Raw genomic sequence first — 21,409 nt, 5'->3', positions numbered from 1 at the left:
CCTTCTACTACTTCTGCTGCTAACATGGGGTTAGGGATAGAAATGGTTGAAAATTCAAAATTGTTTTCTCTACACATCATATTGTAAAGACAGACTCCAAACGTGAGGCCACAGTGGGTCGGAACTGTAAATCCTCAAAATCAGCTGCTTACACTATCAGAAACTAAGACACCAAATGATGCGTGGGTAACTTGACGTGTAGAGAGACAGATTTAGCAGCAGTGTGGCTCATGGCTGCTTCTCCCTCCTCCTCCTCCTCCTCCTCATCCCCCTTCTCCCTCTCTCTAAATATGTATTTATGCACTGCGGTACCCAGAAGAAGGCAGTCAAGTGATGCATTGATACTTTTTGTTTTTCTGTTGGTTTGTTTTTACTCGGCAACATACATTAGCCCAAAATCAATAAAGGCGTCTGGATTTGAGAAGAGGCAATCGTGTTGCATAATTTGGAATTCATGTTTTGCCAACTCCCCAGGTTAGGAAACATCTCTCTCTCTGCGTGACACGGTGTTGCTGGATATTTCTGGCTATTGATGGTTGAAAGAATAAAATAAAATAAAATAAAACCGGCTTGGCTCTCTGCATCTAGCGCTCTTTTGATGATACATAAATATTCAAGGGGCCGCAGGAGTAGTTTTTAATTATTCTGTTGTCTGTGTGCTGTTTTGGCAACTCGTTATAGGCTGCTACTGTAGTCATGTTGGCACTGCATATACTTAAGCTGTTTTGTAATTTAAGGCCACTAGCTAAATGCCTACAATGCAAGAGAAAAGAAAAGAGAAAGCATGTCGGAGCCAAATTCACTATTGTTCGACACAGTGCTTAATTTGTAAATGATGAAGTGGTTGGTGCTCCCGCGAGACGAGTCGGCGTGGAGGGAAAATGTCCTGGAACATACCTGTGTCAAGACAACAAGTGCGCGTATGGCTCCATGATATGATGACGCTCCTCTTGAGATGAGAGAGGGGGGATAGGATAGATAATCCCCCCATAGGGATTTCTACAGGAGCCATGACGTTGGTGGTGATCAGGGGAGGTGGTGGGGCGAGACAACTGCTCCAGTGATAATGAACAGCAGCTGAGGATGATGGCACAAATGTGAGTAATGACGTAGTAGCAAGGGCTCTATATACCACTACCACCGCTTAGGTGATTGGCTCAGCAGATCAGGAGAGACAGATGTCCTTAGCTGATTGGATATTGGGAAATGGAGAAGGGGCAGTTGTGATGTCACTAGTGATGTCACTCGAGCAATTGTGATGTCACCAGTGATGTCACTCGAGCAATTGTGATGTCATCAGTGATGTCACTAAGGAGTTACGCACCCTGAATGACGAGGGGCATGTACGCATGGAGTGCTCTAAACTATTGACTGTGGATATTAACACCGGTATGCAGAGGGAGACAGGAGACAGAAGCAGGATTGTAACGTTAGAGCTGTCACTGCAATATTAAGAGCAATACAATGTCTGATTCTGAAAAACAGTCGGGTCTCGTCTATTTGATCACAGGGGGCTGCGGGTTTCTCGGTCAACACCTGCTGCAAGTTCTGCTGGACAAGGAAGATAAACTAGCGGAGGTTAGAGTGTTCGACAAACACGTAGACTCCAGTCTAAATGGACACAGCACAGAGCGGGTGAAGATGCAGGTGATTCAGGGGGACATCACAGACTACCCCGTGGTGCTGGAGGCGTCCCGTGGGGCCCACGTGGTCATCCATACGGCCAGCCTGGTGGACGTTTGGCACCGCGTGCCAGAGGCCCTCATCAACGCCGTCAATGTCAAAGGAACAGAGAACGTGATCAATGCCTGTGTGGAGAATGGCATCCAGTCCCTGGTCTACACCAGCAGCATGGAGGTGATCGGTCCCAACGTCAAAGGAGACCCATTTATCAGGGGTAACGAAGACACGCCGTACCACATTAGTCACACCATGCCCTATCCCAAGAGCAAGGCCAAGGCCGAGAGGATTGTGCTCGAGGCTAACGGCACCAAGGTGAACGGAGGGGCGAGTCTGTACACATGTTCTCTGAGGCCCACCGGGATCTACGGTGAGCAGCACCAGCTAATGAAGGACTTCTATATGATGGCCGTCCGCACGGGAGGCTGGGTCATTCGGGGTGTCCCGAGTGACACCGAACATGGGCGGGTCTATGCAGGCAACGTGGCATGGATGCATCTTTTGGCAGCCCGAGCCCTGAGGGAGCAGCCGCAGACGGTTGGAGGCCAGGCGTACTTCTGTTATGACGACTCGCCCTACAAGAGCTACGAGGACTTCAACATGCAGTTCCTGTCTGTGTTTAACTTCGGGCAGGTGCGCGTGCCGCTGCTGGTGCTCTGGTTCCTGGCCTGCCTCAACGACCTGCTGCGCTGGCTGCTGAGGCCCGTGTGCAGCTTCACCCCGCTGCTCAACCGCTACACGCTGGCCATCGCCTGCACCTCCTTCACCGTGAGCTCCGACAAAGCCCTGCGCCACTTCCAGTACCGCCCCCTGTACGACTGGGACCAGTGTCGAGCCCGCACACAGAAATGGGTCGACACTTTCCCGACAAAGGGCGACAAAGACAAAAAATCCTAATGTGCAACGAAAACCTTGCTGCCTAGAGAAGCGGAACAACCCGCTGTTGGCCATGATTCCGACAAACAAGGAATGAGTCAGTACAAAATGAAAGTTCAGGCACTAACCACTCACCCCCAGCACATCTTAAGATGGCAGCCAAGGCAGTCTACTGTTTGTGTGTCAGTGCACAAGGTCTGAGTTTTATATGTTTCCCGTGGATATTTTATGTCATCCGTGTCTGAATCGGTGATATGTTTTATGAACTTTATCTCTCCTTCATTCTGAGATCTTTGGCAAGTCTTTTTAATTAGATTTTATTGAACTTTAACCAGTTTGAGGGATAGGCCTACCTGGATTCCAACTGCTGGTTACCAGCCCAGTTTCCAGCTGAAACTGCAGCAGCCTAGCTAAGTGGCTAAGGCCAGGCCACAGCAGTGGCCCAGTTGTCGGACCAAACCAAGGCTTCAGCATCAGCACAGCTACCACCAAGCCCTGGCCACAGCAGCAGCTCAACAGCAGCCCAACTTCCCATCCTATAGTGTAGGGTGAGGCTCCAGCAGCAGCTCGCTACCACCAGGCCAGGACCAGGCTCCAGCAGTAGCTCAGCTACCACCAGGCCAGGCCCAGGCATCCAGCAGCTGCATACCTACCACCAGGCCAGGACCAGGCTCCAGCAGTAGCTCAGCTACCACCAGGCTGCCCAGGCATCCAGCAGCTGCTCACCTACCAACAGGCCAGGCCCCGGCTCCAGCAGCTATCATCAGCTACCACTACCTACCAGCTACCACCAGGCCAGGCCCAGGCATCCAGCAGCTGCTCACATACCAACAGGCCAGCCCCCGGCTCCAGCAGCAGCTCAGCTACCACCAGGCCAGGCCCCATCAGCAGCTCAGCTACCTCCAGGCCGGCCTGGCATCCAGCAGCAGGTCACCTACCAACAGGCCAGGCCCCAGCATCAGCCTGAGGCCCACTCCATCCACCCTGCTCTGCAGCCTGAGGCCCACTCCATCCACCCTGCTCTATATAACTCTATATAACTATAACTCATTCTGGGCCAGAATATTTGACTGGTACTCTAAGGCCTACGGGGTGGCCCTTCAGCCGGAGGCAGAACTCGCCATCTTCGGCTGCTCAGAGTCCTCTCTGAACTTTCCTACAGCTGTGCAACAATCTCTGACACTGGGGACAACTGTTGCCAAAAAACAAATTCTGAAGGAATGGAAATCTCCCTCTCCACCCTCTTTCCAATTGTGGTTGACGGACATGACCTCTGTTATACGCATGGAGAGACTTAGGTTCCTGAGAACCAATACACTTAGAAAGTTTGTGACTATCTGGGACCCGTTTTTGATCTACCTCAACGAGGCTAGGGGTGACGGGTGACTCGCCCGGCTGGCTTCTCATAGACCCCTTGAGTGAAATCCCAAGTATATCGTTTACAAGAACATAAGCACCTTAGGTAGCTGGCGGCACCACTTTGTAATGTTGATTATATTGTTTTGTTTTGTTTTTTCTTTCTTTCCTCTGTGTCTGAGCCTGTTTGTCTGTTTTGTCTTGTTTGTGTTCTATAAAAATTTAAAATATGAAAAATAAATAAAAATAAAATAAAGAAAACTATAAACTCCAAGGACTCTTAGGCCCACATACATGGACATGCACGCACAGTGCAACCCTCTCCCCCCACCCCATCCCCCCGCCTCCACACATCCCTCAGCCTTCACTTGCTCGTCTTTTTCACTCATCCTACCTTTTCTCCTCCCGAGGGATTTTCAACCTCTGCTGCTGCCAGAATTGGCAATAATCTGGCTTTCATGTTGACGGTCAACAACATCAAACAGACAAAACCAGCTGCCGTCTGTGTGGTCGTTGTCTCGTCAACTCTAGTGCGCGCGACTGCAGGGGAAAATAAAACGGAGCACTAAAAAACCGCTCCGTGCGTTGTGTTTTGTGCACAATGGAAGCGCTCTCGACATGATTTTCATAGCGTTCTGACTGAAAAAAGCGCTTTTGGTGTGAATGTCCCCTTACACACTCTGCAGAGCAGCTCACTCATGTGAAGTGATCAGGTATATATACTATGTGCTCGTTGTTAGTATCTAATATAATCACATTTTGGCGTTTGGAAAGGAGGGGAAAGGAAATAAGAGTCACCTGTTGGGAGTATCACACGTCAGATCAAAAAATCACAAAGGGCCTCGAGGTCTCACATTTCAAGACTTGTTGTTTGACTCTTTTTTGACTTCTTTAATGCGTCTATTTGAGGGCAAACGTACAATGTGCACTAAAAACAAATTGTCTCGTTAAACTTCGCCACATCTGTTATCACCAACTCCACAATAAAAGGAATGGAACATGGGCTTCCTTTCTGTTTCGAGAAGGATGAGAAGAATAATTGAGCGAGGCAGCTTGTGCCGCAGCACGGTCCGTTCTTCTAGTTTGGGTGTACCTGCTGAATGACAATAGACTAGACCTTATGAAAGACCAGCAGCATAGCATTACATCTCCACAGTCAGGAAATAGCTCATTACTTGTTTTGTTGGGGCTATCTTTTACTGCCGTTTAGCTCCTCTTAACCAAGGATGACAATAACTCTGGGGGATAATGGATCTCTTTAATTAATACATGTTTTTACTCTTCTTTTGCTAAAATGCCGCAATACATAAACACAGGGCACACTGGCTTGGGTGGATTTTTAGTTTTGTTTAACCTCGAGTCATCCAGGGATGGTTTGCTTACCACGTATGTATTTTTAAGCACCCCCCTGTTTCTCATTCATAGTGATACATCTTCCCACCCAGGAGCTGCCTTGTCCGACCACATAGTCCGCTGCTAGGGGGCGCCAGTGAGCATCCGACTGGAGCGGCTGGGGGCTAAGAGCCCCGCTAAAGGGCACCTTAGCAACAGATGCTGAGGAGACTACTTATTCAGAGAAGACTCAGTTATTCAGCTGTGATGCCAGCTGAGAAGCGAGCCCGTGATAGACAGATGGTTCATCCAATCACCTGCCAGGTATTCTTTTGAAAGTGCCTGCCCTTTGAAACAGTTTCCTGACGACTCGTTCGCAGATGGTTATGTGAAAACAAACCATCGTTTGGCCGTGTCAGGTTAGCAGAGTTTAGCTTCCGTCTTGCACCTATTAAATTAGCTAAAATTGACTGTTTGCTCCAGATCTCTTCTCTCAATTTTAGCTTCCGTCTCTCTTATGTCTTGTGTTTTTCATGGGTTTCAGTCTTAATAAATAGAGGACCGTAGGAACGACATATTTTTTGTAGGCTTACCCAGAAGAACACACACAAATCCCATTAACGTTTACACCTAGGAACCGGAAATGCTAACATCCAGGTCTTCCAGACGCATTCCTGCTGTACTCAATGATATTATTTCTGCCTCAGAGAAATGTTTGTAAAACTAAAACCTGCCAGTTGATCTATGGATCAGCTGATGACCCTCCAGTCTGCAGACTGTTGCTAACCTCCAGACTCCCTTCAGATTCAAACCAGTGGGGATAATTCGTCGCTCTGAGCGGCAGGAACACTAAGTGCTGGCTGGAAACCCACTAAACTCTCCAGCCCTTGAATTGCTATTGATGTCCTGCTGGCTGTGATTCGACAGTATATCCAATAAGGTGCTATATTGGCTACCAGTCATTTTCCCCTGCCAAGACGATGCGATATCATTCACTGCCAAGTGAGTGGTTCTTTATTCACACTCCAATAAGTGGTAATAGGATTGGCTGGTGCCGGCGCTGTATCCAATAAGTTATAATACGATTGGCTGTCAGGATTATGTATTCATACTTAAATAAGTTGTGATATGATTGGAGTGCTGGTGGTTCTATATCCAATAAGATGTAATATGATTGGCTGCCAGCGGGCCTGGATCCAATAAGGTGTAATATGATTGGCTCATGCTGATTCTGTACACAACAAGGTATGACTGCCTTCCACTGACTTTGAGACACTTCGTTCACCAAGCACAAGCTTGGCCCTGCTGCAGCTGTAGACAAAGGCAAGTCAGCGAGCTTTCCAATAGGTATTCCCTATAGTTTACACTGTACCTCCACTTTATGTCAGGGATGTCAGTTTAGGAGGCTTAGCCTACATCTAGCTGCAAGCCAGACAAAGAAGAACACATCTCCCCTCGTGTTTTGTCTGCAAGACAGCCAGGTCCTGCTAATTCTCGCGGGTGTTCTGCTCGGTGCGAGAGAAGCTTCCGCAGGCGATTCGGCATTGTCTTCTGAAGGTTTGCTGAGAATTACAGAAACTACAGGGGGAAAATATGATTGGCCCAGGAGGGGAATACATGAAAGTAAATTTCAAACATTTCTTTCCGCGGACCGTAATGACTGCACCAACTGGGACTCTATAATGAATTTATTCTAATGATTGTGTTTTTTTTAATTGCTTACTGTACAGCGCCTCCACGGTGACTTACACAAGCGCCACGTGAAATACAGTTGGAGTGCAGCAGATAAGAAAATTCCCAGACGCAGTTTTGAGGCACCACCACACCTGTAGACAACATTTGATTTGAACTTTCTTTTCTTCTTCAATTCCATTTGTACAAAATAAATCAAATACAAATAAGCGCTGAAAGGAAATTGGCCCCAGATAGCGGAGGGAGACCTCAAGCGTCTCTCACATCTCACACCAACGAACGTAACTCATAATATAAACATCAAATGAAAAACTGTCTGCGTGCGTGCGTGCGTGTGTGTGTGCGCTGCAGGTTCCAGACTCTTCCTCCCGTGTCTTATAGGTTTTCCTTGGTTTCTTCATGGTCAGCAAAGAAAAATCTCCGTTGAATAGCAGCGTTAATTTTGTTGACTAAAACTAGAGCTAAAACTAGACTAAAATTACCTCTTTTCACTGACGAAAACTAGACGTTAACGAAATAAAAACAAAGTTGTCATGACGAAAAACTATTAGGAAATCTATTTTCATCAATGAATAAAAACTACATGAAAATAGGGAGAGAGGGACGTATTGGGAAGAGATCCAATCAGAAGGGAAGACGTTAAACAGTTAAATCTGTTGCCTGTATGTTCAAACCTTACTACCATTCCCTAATAACAGATTACTACATCTTTCCAATGAGTTTGGAAATTGTAGAGAAACATTTAAATAACTTTACACTTTACTCAAACTAAAACATTTCAGATGACTGAAATATTACTAAGACTAATTGACATTTTAGTCAAAAGACTATGACAAAAACAAAATCTAAATTTCCTACAGTATCAAAATGAACACTGTTGAATAGTCCGATCTTAACCGGATGAAGGTAACGTTCGGACCATGGCGGGTGTCATGTGACTGGTCTGATTATCTTCCTCAGAATAAAGTCGTAAACAATGTAACCACAGCCCAGTTAACATACCTAACACCACACATCTGCTCAGTCTGCACCAACACCAGAAGTGATGTTGAACTCGATGTTGGTCGTACCTTGGCTTGTGTGGTCATCTTGCCATGAGGTCACCCAAAAGGTTTGATATCAGACTTGTGTTGAAGTGAATAGCTCTTCTTTTCTGAACAAGTGTAACAACTACACTCTTCCAACCGCACCTCATTGTCACACTTGTTGGTTGAATGACATAAAGAAAGTGATTCACTTCAAAAGAAAATCAGCACACTGACTTTCGTATGTATTGTCAGAATCTGATTTGTTCACGTCTGTTTAGGCGCCACTGATTTTCAGACTGCTCCTCCATACACGGGCTGAATGAAGAGAGAATAATTACAATTCTCCAGTCTCCTCTACCGAAGCAACAGATAACAGAGGATCATCGACTCATCGAGGAATCGCTTTAACTCTGATTTAATTCAGGTTTTTAGATTTCGCAAATGTGTGAAGACGCTCACAGAGGAGGAGGAGGTGAAACTGACTGTGTGGAGAAGCTCACAGAGGAGTAGGAGGAGGTGAACCTGACTCTGTGTGGAGAAGCTCACACAGGAGGAGGAGGTGAACCTGAGTCTGTGTGGAGAAGCTCACAGAGGAGGAGGAGGTGAACCTGACTGTGTGGAGAAGCTCACAGAGGAGGAGGAGGAGGTGAAGCTGACTCTGTGTGGAGAAGCTCACAGAGGAGGAGGAGGTGAACCTGACTCTGTGTGGAGAAGCTCACAGAGGAGGAGGAGGTGAACCTGACTCTGTGTGGAGAAGCTCACAGAGGAGGAGGAGGTGAAGCTGACTCTGTGTAGAGAAGCTCACAGAGGAGGAGGAGGTGAAGCTGACTGTGTGTGGAGAAGCTCACAGAGGAGGAGGAGGAGGTGAAGCTGACTCTGTGTGGAGAAGCTCACAGAGGAGGAGGAGGAGGTGAACCTGACTGTGTGGAGAAGCTCACAGAGGAGGAGGAGGAGGTGAAGCTGACTGTGTGGAGAAGCTCACAGAGGAGGAGGAGGTGAAGCTGACTCTGTGTGGAGAAGCTCACAGAGGAGGAGGAGGAGGTGAACCTGACTGTGTGGAGAAGCTCACAGAGGAGGAGGAGGTGAAGCTGACTGTGTGGAGAAGCTCACAGAGGAGGAGGAGGTGAAGCTGACTGTGTGGAGAAGCTCACAGAGGAGGAGGAGGTGAAGCTGACTCTGTGTGGAGAAGATCACAGAGGAGGAGGAGGAGGAGGTGAACCTGACTCTGTGTGGAGAAGCTCACAGAGGAGGAGGAGGTGAAGCTGACTGTGTGGAGAAGCTCACAGAGGAGGAGGAGGTGAAGCTGACTCTGTGTGGAGAAGCTCACAGAGGAGGAGGAGGTGAAGCTGACTCTGTGTGGAGAAGCTCACAGAGGAGGAGGAGGTGAAGCTGACTCTGTGTGGAGAAGCTCACAGAGGAGGAGGAGGAGGTGAACCTGACTGTGTGGAGAAGCTTACAGAGGAGGAGGAGGTGAAGCTGACTGTGTGGAGAAGCTCACAGAGGAGGAGGAGGTGAAGCTGACTGTGTGGAGAAGCTCACAGAGGAGGAGGTGGTGAAGCTGACTCTGTGTGGAGAAGCTCACAGAGGAGGAGGAGGTGAAGCTGACTGTGTGGAGAAGCTCACAGAGGAGGAGGAGGTGAAGCTGACTGTGTGGAGAAGCTCACAGAGGAGGAGGAGGAGGTGAAGCTGACTCTGCGATGGGGTGTTTGCGTACAGAAACGACAAGATGGCAAAGGCAAACTGGAGCAGGTGCAAAAGGAACATGAACACAGTCACACAGATCAAACTGTTTGCACCAAGACGTTCTGTAAGCACATTTTGTTTAACTGGATCTCACTCTGTTGTTTCCTCTCTAAACTAAACTAACCAAACCAAACTGTCAGCTAAATCCATGTAAAGCCGGGCTACTGTGGGAAATCCCATTACTTCCAACTGTGTAAACGGTTTAAACATGCTAGCACCTTAATCTGATTATGTACAATAACCGTGTTGTATTGTGAGAACAGACCCGTTGTTTTATTTTAACACGGGAAGCTAATCCACACCGATCACCAGCTGCTGACAGGACGTCATGTTCATGTTCACGTCTTGACGTTAAATCCACAACACATTGTTCATGTCACAAATCCAGCTCGCATTGTGTCTCATACAAGACTCATTTTAGCTCCTTGTTCCATGTTTTACACCAGTCAACATGTACAAACTCAGGCTCCTCTATTATCGTCACATTGGGGTAAAAAAACAAAGCCAATATTGTGAAGATTAGGAAGAAAACGATCCCAACTCGAAGATGAGAGAGGTTCCACTGGAGGAGGAAATCTAGGTCTCTATTATATATTATCCTTCCTATAATAAGAATGAGAAGTGTCCGCGTGCGTGTGTGCGTGTGTGTGTGTGAGTGTGTGTGTGAGTGAGTCGACTCATCAATGATGACATCACCACTGTAATTATGACATTATCACTGCCGACTCCCCACTGTAATTATGTCATCAGTGATGTCATCCGTGATGATTTGGCGTCCTATAGTATATAAAAATGACAATATTCGCATAATGTGTGTGTGAGTTTGACTCTTCATCCCAATCTCTCTCCTGTCTCTCTCCACTCTGCTCTATCTAACCAAGCAGAGATAGCAAGAAAGTAATCTTCAAAAGCTTTGGTTTTATTTATAATGATGGTGAGATAACTCTAGCTCTGGGAGCAGACCTCATCTGCGACCTACAGAAGCATAACATTGCATCTACACCAATACCCTCATATTGGGGTGGGATGAAAATATCATCTCCACTGTCCGCTAGCTAGCTGCTAGCTTTGGTTTCGGGTCCAAGCGTTGCTTGTCTTTTAGCTGGCGGTGCTAAACAGATGGCTGACAGGCTGGGCAGAGCTCTTCAGTTTGATGCACGGTCCTGTTTTGAAAACCTGTTTGAAGCAAGGTCCTCTTTTGCTAAAAGCTTAAACGTTTTTGAACTGCAGCCCCTGGTGCTCTGTGCGCTTAAATTATGAGACATACAATACAACAGCTTGTTATACACTAGCAGTGAGTCTGGACCCACTTGATTTAATGCACTACGTTATTCATTCTCTTAAAGACATTTTGAACTCAAGGCTTCTGTAAATGTTTGAAATGTGTTTCAGAGACAAATGTAAATAGTGAGGTTGATCCTATATTATATTAATTTTTTCCAAAGCCTTTGCTTATCCACCAAGGCAAAATATAGTTTTGATTTGTTTAGCATTTTTTCCTCACTGCATAATTCCATTTGTGTTATTTTCATATATCTTATGTCTATTTTATTCTAAAATGTGAAAAATGTCCAAACTTTTGAGTGGTCCTGTATCCATTATCCATTATTCAAAGTAAGGAGCCGGAGGAGCCGGACTGGACTCACCGAGCATGACCAGGTTGGTGGTGCCCTGCTCGTTGCCCGAGGGGTAGGTGGCGTACTCGCAGGTGTAGCGGCCGGCGTCGGACATGTTGAGGTTGGAGATGCGGATGGACGGGTTCTCCAGAGTTCCCTGGATGAAGACCACCCGGTTCTGGTAGGCTGCGTTGGGGAAGCTCTGTCCGTAAAGTGGGTGGAACACGGCGATGTTGTCCCGCTGGCTCTCCCGCTGGCCGTCAACGGGCTCCCATATCCAAGAAACCTGGGAGAGAGAGAGAGAGAGGGAGAGAGAGAGAGAGAGAGAGAGAGAGAGAGAGAGAGAGAGAGAAAAGGACTATGGTTAGCGCGATGTAGGATTTGAAAGCCGATAGCAATGCTAGTATTGTATTGATATGTATTGATGCCGATAGGGGAGTATTTGAATGCAAAGTTCCCTCGACCAAGTAAACTTTAAGAATTCGCCATCTTCGGCTGCTCGGACTCCTCTCTGAGCTTCCCTACAACTGTGCAACAGTCTCTGACACAGGGGACAACCGTCACCAAGAAACTCATTCTGCAGGAATGGAAGTTCCCCTCCCCACCTTCTTTTCAGCTGTGGTTGGCGGACATGATCTCTGTTATACGGATGGAGAGACTCAGGTTCCTGAGGACCAACTGACTTCAAATATTTTTAATGATCTGGGACGTGTTTCTGGCCTACCTTGACAAGGTTAGGGGCGACGGGTGACTCGCCCGGCGGGTTTCTCATAGACCCATTGTGTGGGATTCCATGCACAACATCTCTTACAAGTACATAAGCACCTTATTCAGCTGGTAGCACCACGTTGTAATATTGGAATGTCGATATCGATATATACGTATGTATGCTTTTTCTTTATTTCATTTTCCTGTGTCTGAGTTTGTTTGTTTTTTGGGTATTCTGAAAATTGAAAAAATAAAATATTGAAAGGAAAAAAAGCCAAGTACATTTTTGCATTCACTAACTTCTAAGTTATTTTAGTCTATTTTCTTTTTAGACTAAATGGCTCAATGTATGTTCTTTAATAATGTTTATCTATTTATTGATGTATTACCGGTATGTAATGTTAATTGGCTTATTTATTATGTTGATTGTTAATTGTCCTGCCCCTGGTGTCAATGGACCTATAGCCTACATCACACATAGGCAAAATACGGGCCCGCCGGCGCCTCCTGTGTGGCCCGCGATGGAATTGCATTTTATTTTTTATTTTTTTACAATGCATCTGAAACAACATGCAAGATACCCGCTGAATAAGTTTCCAAATGTTCATGTCATTCTGGCCAATACTCCACTTCTGTTATAGCATTTCAGTCCGGAATATGGAATATCTTTCAATAATCTTTACGGCTAAAAGGCTAAAAGTAATCTCATGTGTAAGAAATGACTGTTCTACATTGAAGTAAACATTTAAATAATTAACTCGTTGGTTTTGGATTTATTTAGCTTCAAGAGTGTATTTTTGTTCTTGTGTGACCCTCAACACATGCTTTGAGAATCCCGGGCCACTTACTGATACTTATGCTTAAATTAACCCACTCATATTCTGGTTTATTTCAAGAAAAACATTTCGGCTAGTGGAAATTCTAATTGCCTGGTAACTTTAAAATCTAGCAGCCATATTGGCAGGTGGTCAAAAAAGTTAATTTCAAGCCCTGCAGGGAGAGCAGGTGGTGACATAGGAGTGAGTGAGAAAAAGCAAAATTCTGTACAGTATTCACATTTGCAAGTGTGCGGCCGGGAACCTCGTATATTTCTCATTTTCATTCACAAAATTCTTGTCAGGGTGGAAAAGGCATTGAGACCATCCAGCACACACAGCTCAAAGTCTCCATTGAAAGCCAGACTAATGACATTCCTCCAGTGTGAGCAGCTCTGTCAGGTGGATGAGCCGCTGCAGATATTCACGATTTCACTCCTACAGGAAACTCTTATTGAACTGATTGTAACACACTTCACTCCTACAGGAAACTCTTATTGAACCGATTGTATCACACTTGCACAAATTAAAAAGACGTCTCCTCTTTCTCCCTTTTATCACTGTACACCAAAAGAAACATAATCCAATGGAGCTGCTCAGTGGCCAACGGCAAGATATGGAAGTACCGGGCCCATTACTGGTGTGTGTATTGTGTGTGTTTAACACTTCTTCACCCCGAAATTGTAGTTGCTGTTGATATAAAGAATTATGTTCTTCTCAACTCGTCTGGTTGGTTAATATAAAAGTTAAAACTACATCCATCTTCAACCGCTTACAGTCAGGTCTCGGTCTGCCCCGTGGCCTCCTCCCGGTTGGACATGCCTGAAAAACCTCCCTGGGGAGGTGACCAGGAGGCATCCTTACGAGATGCCACCTCAACTGGCTCCTTTCTATGGGAATGTGAAGGAGCAGCGGTTCTACACCGAGTCCCTCATGGATGGCTGAGCTTCTCAACCCTATCCCTAAGGTAAGATGCCAGGCATCCTCCTGAGGAAACATATTCCGGCCACTTGTATCTCGTCCTTTCGGCCATGACTCCACAGTTCATGGAGCAGCTGGATTTGCGTAAGATCATGAGATCACGATCGTCATGATCATGAGATCACACATGACAAATCCATCTTGCCACGCTCCGATCTATTGGTTGGGATCTGAGCCGCCAGTGGTTCACACCAATCAGCATCCAGAGGCAGCTATGGGCGGGCTTTAGTGTGACGCTAGCGAGAGCGAGCCCATGATAGATGTGATAGACAGATGGCTCATCCAATCACCTGTCAGGTATTTTTTGAACGGTTTCGTGAGTGACTCCTTCCCTCCCAGATGGTTATGTGGAAACAAACCGATTGAGCGGTAGATCGAGAGCTTTGTCTTCTGGCTCAGCTTTTTTTCCCCGAATGCAAAATAGCTGCTGCTCCGATTCCCCCGGCTCATCTCACGCTCCGTAGTCCCCTCACTCACGAACAAGACCCCGGGGTTGAAACTCATTGGATTTCAAATGAGTGATTCAGTTTTCAGAATCAGAATCAGAATCACTTGTATTGTTATAATACGCAAGATTACATGGAATTTGTCTTAGTGTAAGTATGCAGCTGCAGCATAGCGGTCATATCGATATTCAAAGATAAAAGGAAAATAGGAATAAAAGAAAAAATCGCAACATTGCAAGTGCAGTCCAATATATACATGAATAGGAGGAGTGTTAAGTAGGCATTAAATAAATAGGTCAAACGATTAACAGTCAAGACGGTCAAGGTGTTACCAAATCAATATTGCTGTGTACAGTAATACGAGTATAAAGCATATTCCTGACAAGCATCGAGATTTGTTCTATTTACATTTTTCTTTTGACCACAATGAAATGCTGAAATAAAATTCCTTTGGGGTAAGAAATGTCACACTGAATTAAAGCTGTGTGAGTAAAAGAGCCATGCAGGAATCTATATACGCTCTCTCAGACATGCAAACACTCTCTCAAGGCCCCGCTGCCATTTTCAAGAACACCCTTTGAAACGAGGGCCATCTTACCAGCTTCTCTTCTTCACATCTAAAGATATTCGAGATACATCGATAGCTTTCATCACTGTGTGGATCTCTACCGGCGAGGCAGAGTGCCCGCCACATTGATTTCTTTCCTCTCCAGTTGTCAGAGTGTCAAATGACGCCGTCCAAGTGACCCGGGAAGTGGAGGGAATTAAGTTCATCAATAACCATTTAGTAAACATCTATTAGATGTGTGCCCTGTAGAGGGAAAGGAACGAGGGAGCAGCGGGGGTCGGGTTGTCATGGTAACCCAGGTGTCAGCACAAATTTAACACCGTACGAACCCCCCTCGTTAAGCTGCAGAAACCCCCCTCGTTAGCTGCAGATTGAAGGGGAAAGGTGAGCGGAGGCACTTCAGCCTGTCTGCCGTTTCACTTGTTAAATCTCAACAAACTGACTATCGACTCGGCCCATGACTCACTGAGGGATCGGGTCACACCTGGATCTGAACCACACTGACACAAACAGCTACTGCTTGTGCCAGGTTGTCAGTTGGACTATATTGACTTTCAAATAGTCAGAACCGTCTGGCACTCTTCAACCTTCACACCCTCTCCAAATGGCCAGGGCAGGCTGAAAATAACTGTGAGAGATATACACTACCGGTCAAACGTTTGGACACAATACATTTTTTTTAGATATTTTCCACATTTTAGAACAACAGTAAAGACATCACAACTATGAAAATAACGCAAATGTAATTAATCAGTGAGGAAAAAATCTAACCAAACTATCTTATATTTTAGATTATTTGAAGTAGCCGCCCTTTGCTTATTATTATAATAATTATTATTATTAATATTTTCCTGATTCCCCCCCCAATTTCCCCCTGCTGCCCTGGTCGCTGCTCCACCCTCTGCCGATCTGGGGAGAGCCGTAGACTAGCACCATGCTTCCACCGACATATGCGTAGTTGCCAGCCGTTTCTTTTTACAGTACATGACAGCGGGCAGCTTCACCAGCAGGACGTAGCATGTGGGAGGATCACACTATTCCCACAAGTTCCTTTCCACCCCGAACAGGCCCGACCAGAGGAGGCGCTAGTGCAGCGACCAGGACACATACCCTCAATCCGGCTTCCCACCCGCAGACACAGCCAACCGTGCCTGTATGGACGCCCGACCAAGCCAGAGGTAACACGGGGTGTCCAAACTTTTGACTCGTAGTGTATTTACTACTCACGCTAGTTCAGGGAACAACATGCAAGGAAAACACGATATTTGTAATTTTCCCAATCATATTTGTAGTACACAATAATACAACTTTTCTGTCGTTTTTTTAATTACTTGATTTGTACAAAATGTCACAGCGCCCAGATGTCCATAGTATTCGCATGACATATCAGATGCCACAGCCTTAATCAAATATTAAATATTAAGTTCATTAATAACAGCCAGGTGACAGCATCGTTAACAAACCAGTGTTATGCCTACATTTGTATCGCCTCAATAAAGTAGTTTTCCTGGCAGGCCTGAATGTTGTTGTTTTGCGCTGCACCAGGAAATGATCACAGGGGAAACGTTGACCTTTCGTGACTTCGACAAGATTCACCGATCACAGATACAGACATCCAATTAAAGCAGCCTTTTCTTCATTTACACTCTCCAGTGAATTCACTAAATTGGGCAAAACTTAAGACAAGCAAATCTTATTTTGAAAAGCTCAGCTTAAGTACCGTAAATTCCGGACTATAAGGCGCACCGGTGTATAAGCCGCACCTGCAAAGTTGACTATTTTTTTCTTATATAAGCCGCACCGGACTATAAGCCGCGGGTGTTTTAATGGTATTTTTTTTATTTTTTTTATTGTGTTTTAATGTTTAATTACCATATGTAAGGGTTCATGCACAGAGGGGATTGTTGGGAAAGAGATGGCTGTTTGAGGAAGCTCCCATTTATTAACATTTCAACAAAACAACATAACACAACACCACCTGTGTTGTTTTTTACAGTGCACACAGTGTCATACAGTGTCATACAGTGTGGTGAAAAGAGGGCAAGAGAGGAAATTAAAACTTATTATAGTTATATAGGATTTATAGTTAGAAAGAGTGCTAAAAAAGAGAGATTTTTTTTTTTTTTTTTTTAATCCATAGATAAGCCGCACCGTTATATAAGCTGCAGGGGCCAAAAAAGGCCAAAAAACGGGGAAAAAGGTGCGGCTTATAGTCCGGAATTTACGGTAAGTATGATACCAGTACCAGTACCCTTAATGTGATACGGATCCCAATAGAGTACTTGATATGATACCTTGTTTAAGCCATACTTTTGAATGTGTTGGTAGGATCCCGGCACGCTGAACTGTCAACTCCGTCACACACACCGCGCTCGATGTCACCACCACAGACTGTACTGTATGGGTCGTAGCTGCTGCAGCAGTGGACCAATCACACGTCACATTAAATCGAAGAACGCTTGCGGTGATTGGCTGCGAGCAAAACCATACAAATAGACATTTTCTTCTAGAAAAAAAGGTGATCAAATGCAGGTAACTGCATCGTTTGACCAGAGGAGTTTAGATACTACTTGGTACTGGGTTATTCCGGTCGATACCCAGGGAGCCGACAGTTACAGCAGGAGGGACGTGTCTCCCTTCAGGTTAGCCTCTTAGCGGACTCACCTGTGTGAGTTTGGTGCGGCCTCCTCCATCGATGAACTGGCAGCGTAGATCCACAGACTCTGTGGGGTAGGCCTCTACCTCCTCCTCCACTCGCACTCTCTGAGCCCCCACACCTGCACAGACGACAAGACCAGACACACAGACAGACAGACAGACAGACAGGGGGATTATGCAACCAGCTGCAACACCAATTTTGTTTGAATAATTAAACGATTGTTTGTTTGTTTGTTTCCATATTTCACATTTTGTAAACTGCCATGGCAATAACTGGTGAGAGAAGAGACCGAGACCGAGAAGGAGAGAACATAGAAGAGGAGGGGGAGAGAGAGAGAGAGAGAGAGAGAGAGAGAGAGAGAGAGGCACTTCAACTATTTCATTATGAATCTGGATTTATTTTAATGCAGTTGCTGTCGGTTATGTTTTAAATTAATTTTAAATGAAGGTTATATATGAGGACAGTGCAAAGACAGAGAGAGAGAGAGAGAGAGAGAGAGAGAGAGAGAGACACAGACAGAAAGCAGATGCAGAGAGAGGTTAGGAAGGGTTAGAGAGAGAGAGAGAGAACAAGGTTAGGAAGGGTTAGAGAGAGAGAGGAGAGAAGGAGAGAGAGAGAGAGAAGATCCGAATCATCAGGCTTTGATAGAAGAGCCTTAGGCAGTGTGTTATAACTCCTTTAAGCCGGGCGCTCCTCATTAGAGCAGAGCCCGTCCACCAGGAGGCGCATCACTAGGGGGGCGGGCCTCCAGGAGCGCCGCGTCAAGGCCTCCGCCCGTTCGCTAATCCGTTTGAAATTCAATGGGCGCAGCCGCACGTCCTTACCGGAGATCACACATCGCTCTGCTGCACTGCAACCAGACATTCACACTTTAAAGGAGATGAGAGGGTTTGAGGGTTATAGCCTCAAACACCGTCTGAAAACTGAGTGTGCAGCGGCCGCTGACCAGCAGGCTGCTTCACCAAACTGCATCTCAAATGGCCTAGCAAGCAGGTTCCTTTTCAATTAAAATCCCAGACTGCATTTGTTTTTCTGTGATCGATTGAGTCTGAAGAATAAGGAGCTCCACATGGTGATGAGATGGTGTGAGATCAGTGACTGTAAAATGAAAAACAACACAGTTGCATGTAGTGTTAAACCGTCATGTAGCATGTAGGTATTTATCCAACACACTGCATGCTACAGCAGCTAGTAAAGCAGGTAGGTATTTATCCAACACACTGCATGCTACAGCAGCTAGTAAAGCAGGTAGGTATTTATCCAACACACTGCATGTTACAGCAGCTAGTAAAGCAGGTAGGTATTTATTCAACACACTGCATGTTACAGCAGCTAGTAAAGCAGGTAGGTATTTATCCAACACACTGCATGCTACAGCAGCTAGTAAAGCATGTAGGTATTTATCCAAAACACTGCATGCTACAGCAGCTAGTAAAGCATGTACGGTAGGTATTTATCCAACACACTGCATGCTACAGCAGCTAGTAAAGCATGTAGGTATTTATTCAACACACTGCATGTTACAGCAGCTAGTAAAGCAGGTAGGTATTTATCCAACACACTGCATGCTACAGCAGCTAGTAAAGCCTGTAGGTATTTATCCAACACACTGCATGCTACAGCAGCTAGTAAAGCAGGTAGGTATTTATCCAACACACTGCATGCTACAGCAGCTAGTAAAGCCTGTAGGTATTTATCCAACACACTGCATGCTACAGCAGCTAGTAAAGCAGGTAGGTATTTATCCAACACACTGCATGCTACAGCAGCTAGTAAAACAGGTAGGTATTTATCCAACACACTGCATGCTACAGCAGCTAGTAAAGCATGTAGGTATTTATCCAAAACACTGCATGCTACAGCAGCTAGTAAAGCATGTAGGTATTTATCCAACACACTGCATGCTACAGCAGCTAGTAAAGCAGGTAGGTATTTATCCAACACACTGCATGCTACATCAGCTAGTAAAGCAGGTAGGTATTTATCCAACACACTGCATGCTACATCAGCTAGTAAAGCAGGTAGGTATTTATCCAACACACTGCATGCTACAGCAGCTAGTAAAGCATGTAGGTATTTATCCAACACACTGCATGCTACAGCAGCTAGTAAAGCAGGTAGGTATTTATCCAACACACTGCATGCTACAGCAGCTAGTAAAGCAGGTAGGTATTTATCCAACACACTGCATGCTACAGCAGCTAGTAAAGCAGGTAGGTATTTATCCAACACACTGCATGCTACAGCAGCTAGTAAAGCAGGTAGGTATTTATCCAACACACTGCATGCTACAGCAGCTAGTAAAGCAGGTAGGTATTTATCCAACACACTGCATGCTACAGCAGCTAGTAAAGCAGGTAGGTATTTATCCAACACACTGCATGCTACAGCAGCTAGTAAAGCAGGTAGGTATTTATCCAACACACTGCATGCTACAGCAGCTAGTAAAGCAGGTAGGTATTTATCCAACACACTGCATGCTACAGCAGCTAGTAAAGCAGGTAGGTATTTATCCAACACACTGCATGCTACAGCAGCTAGTAAAGCAGGTAGGTATTTATCCAACACACTGCATGCTACAGCAGCTAGTAAAGCAGGTAGGTATTTATCCAACACACTGCATGCTACAGCAGCTAGTAAAGCAGGTAGGTATTTATCCAACACACTGCATGCTACAGCAGCTAGTAAAGCATGTACTGTAGGTATTTATCCAACACACTGCATGCTACAGCAGCTAGTAAAGCAGGCATAGTGCTTCTATTTAGTGCCAGGTCTGCAGCGATGTTGTCATGTCAAGAACACGCGACCATCTGCAACTGAGGCCCAAATCCTACATAACACATCTTCTCTGCAACCTCTCCTTCCTCTCAGCTTCAGTGAGAGAGGTGTGAGTGTGCGCCCGCAGCAGCCTATTCTCTCAGAACAGCACTATAGCCCATTCTGTCAGGTGTCTGCTCAAACACACTCGACAGAAGAGCCGCTTCAACAGGAAAACCTGGCTTCAACAGGAGAACCTGGCTTCAACAGGAGAACCTGGCTTCAACAGGAGAACCTGGCTTCAACAGGAGAGCCTGGCTTCAACAGGAGAACCTGGCTTCAACAGGAGAACCTGGCTTCAACAGGAGAACCTGGCTTCAACAGGAGAGCCTGGCTTCAACAGGAGAACCTGGCTTCAACAGGATAACCTGGCTTCAACAGGAGAACCTGGCTTCAACAGGAGAACCTGGCTTCAACAGGAGAGCCTGGCTTCAACAGGAGAACCTGGCTTCAACAGGAGAACCTGGCTTCAACAGGATAACCTGGCTTCAACAGGAGAGCCTGGCTTCAACAGGAGAACCTGGCTTCAACAGGAGAACCTGGCTTAAACAGGAGAACCTGGCTTCAACAGGAGAACCTGGCTTCAACAGAAGAGTTTGGTTTCAACAGAAGAGCCAACTATATGCAGATTGAGAGGACACTCCTTTTGGGTGATCAGATTCCAATCTGATCACCCAAAAGGCATGTTAATGCCAGGTGTAAATGAAATCAGGCTAATGTGGTCAAGGACTATCCGATTGCAATCGGATCACAGAAAACGCATGTTAGTGCCAGGTGTAAATGTAAGGTGACCAGATTTCTCAAATGAAAATCGGGGACATTTCCAGTCCGGCAATCAATATATCATTAAAATATCCAATGTTATTACCCATGAAATAGAAAAGGGGGATGATTCCGGTTTCATTTATTAATAAATTAATAAACTGTCGGCTTCACGAACAGGGTGATGCCCCCCCCCCCCCCCACACACACACACACACACACACTTCATTCACTGTGCCCCTTTACAAAATGCTGCTGGAGAACACTTTGACATTTAATGTCAAAGTGTTCTCCAGCAGCATGACGCCTGGCTGTCCGAACCTACAGCAC

The 21,409-nt window shown here is 45.8% G+C and overlaps 1 protein-coding gene and 1 pseudogene across 2 annotated transcripts in view; one reads left to right on the top strand and one right to left on the bottom strand.

The window, feature by feature from the left end:
- The window catches only part of LOC310785048 (poliovirus receptor homolog), a gene marked incomplete at both ends in the record, with an annotated part of 198,686 nt that extends 180,214 nt beyond the window's left edge, over positions 1 to 18,472 (bottom strand). The window contains 4 exon segments of the mRNA XM_083646044.1: positions 11,354 to 11,609; positions 17,506 to 17,618; positions 18,325 to 18,350; positions 18,447 to 18,472. Of these exon segments, the coding sequence (XP_083502170.1) occupies positions 11,354 to 11,609; positions 17,506 to 17,618; positions 18,325 to 18,350; positions 18,447 to 18,472 (421 nt within the window).
- Positions 1,465 to 2,653, top strand: LOC310785503 (3 beta-hydroxysteroid dehydrogenase type 7 pseudogene; annotated as a pseudogene). The gene has a single exon. The product of its transcript is annotated as a 3 beta-hydroxysteroid dehydrogenase type 7 pseudogene (transcript).
- Positions 18,473 to 21,409: the final 2,937 nt, after the last annotated feature.

Source organism: Poromitra crassiceps, assembly GCF_964638095.1.
Source record: "Poromitra crassiceps genome assembly, chromosome: 11".
NCBI classification, from domain to species: domain Eukaryota; kingdom Metazoa; phylum Chordata; class Actinopteri; order Beryciformes; family Melamphaidae; genus Poromitra; species Poromitra crassiceps.
Note: the sequence above shows the minus strand (reverse complement) of the source record. Positions and strands in the feature narration are given on the sequence as shown.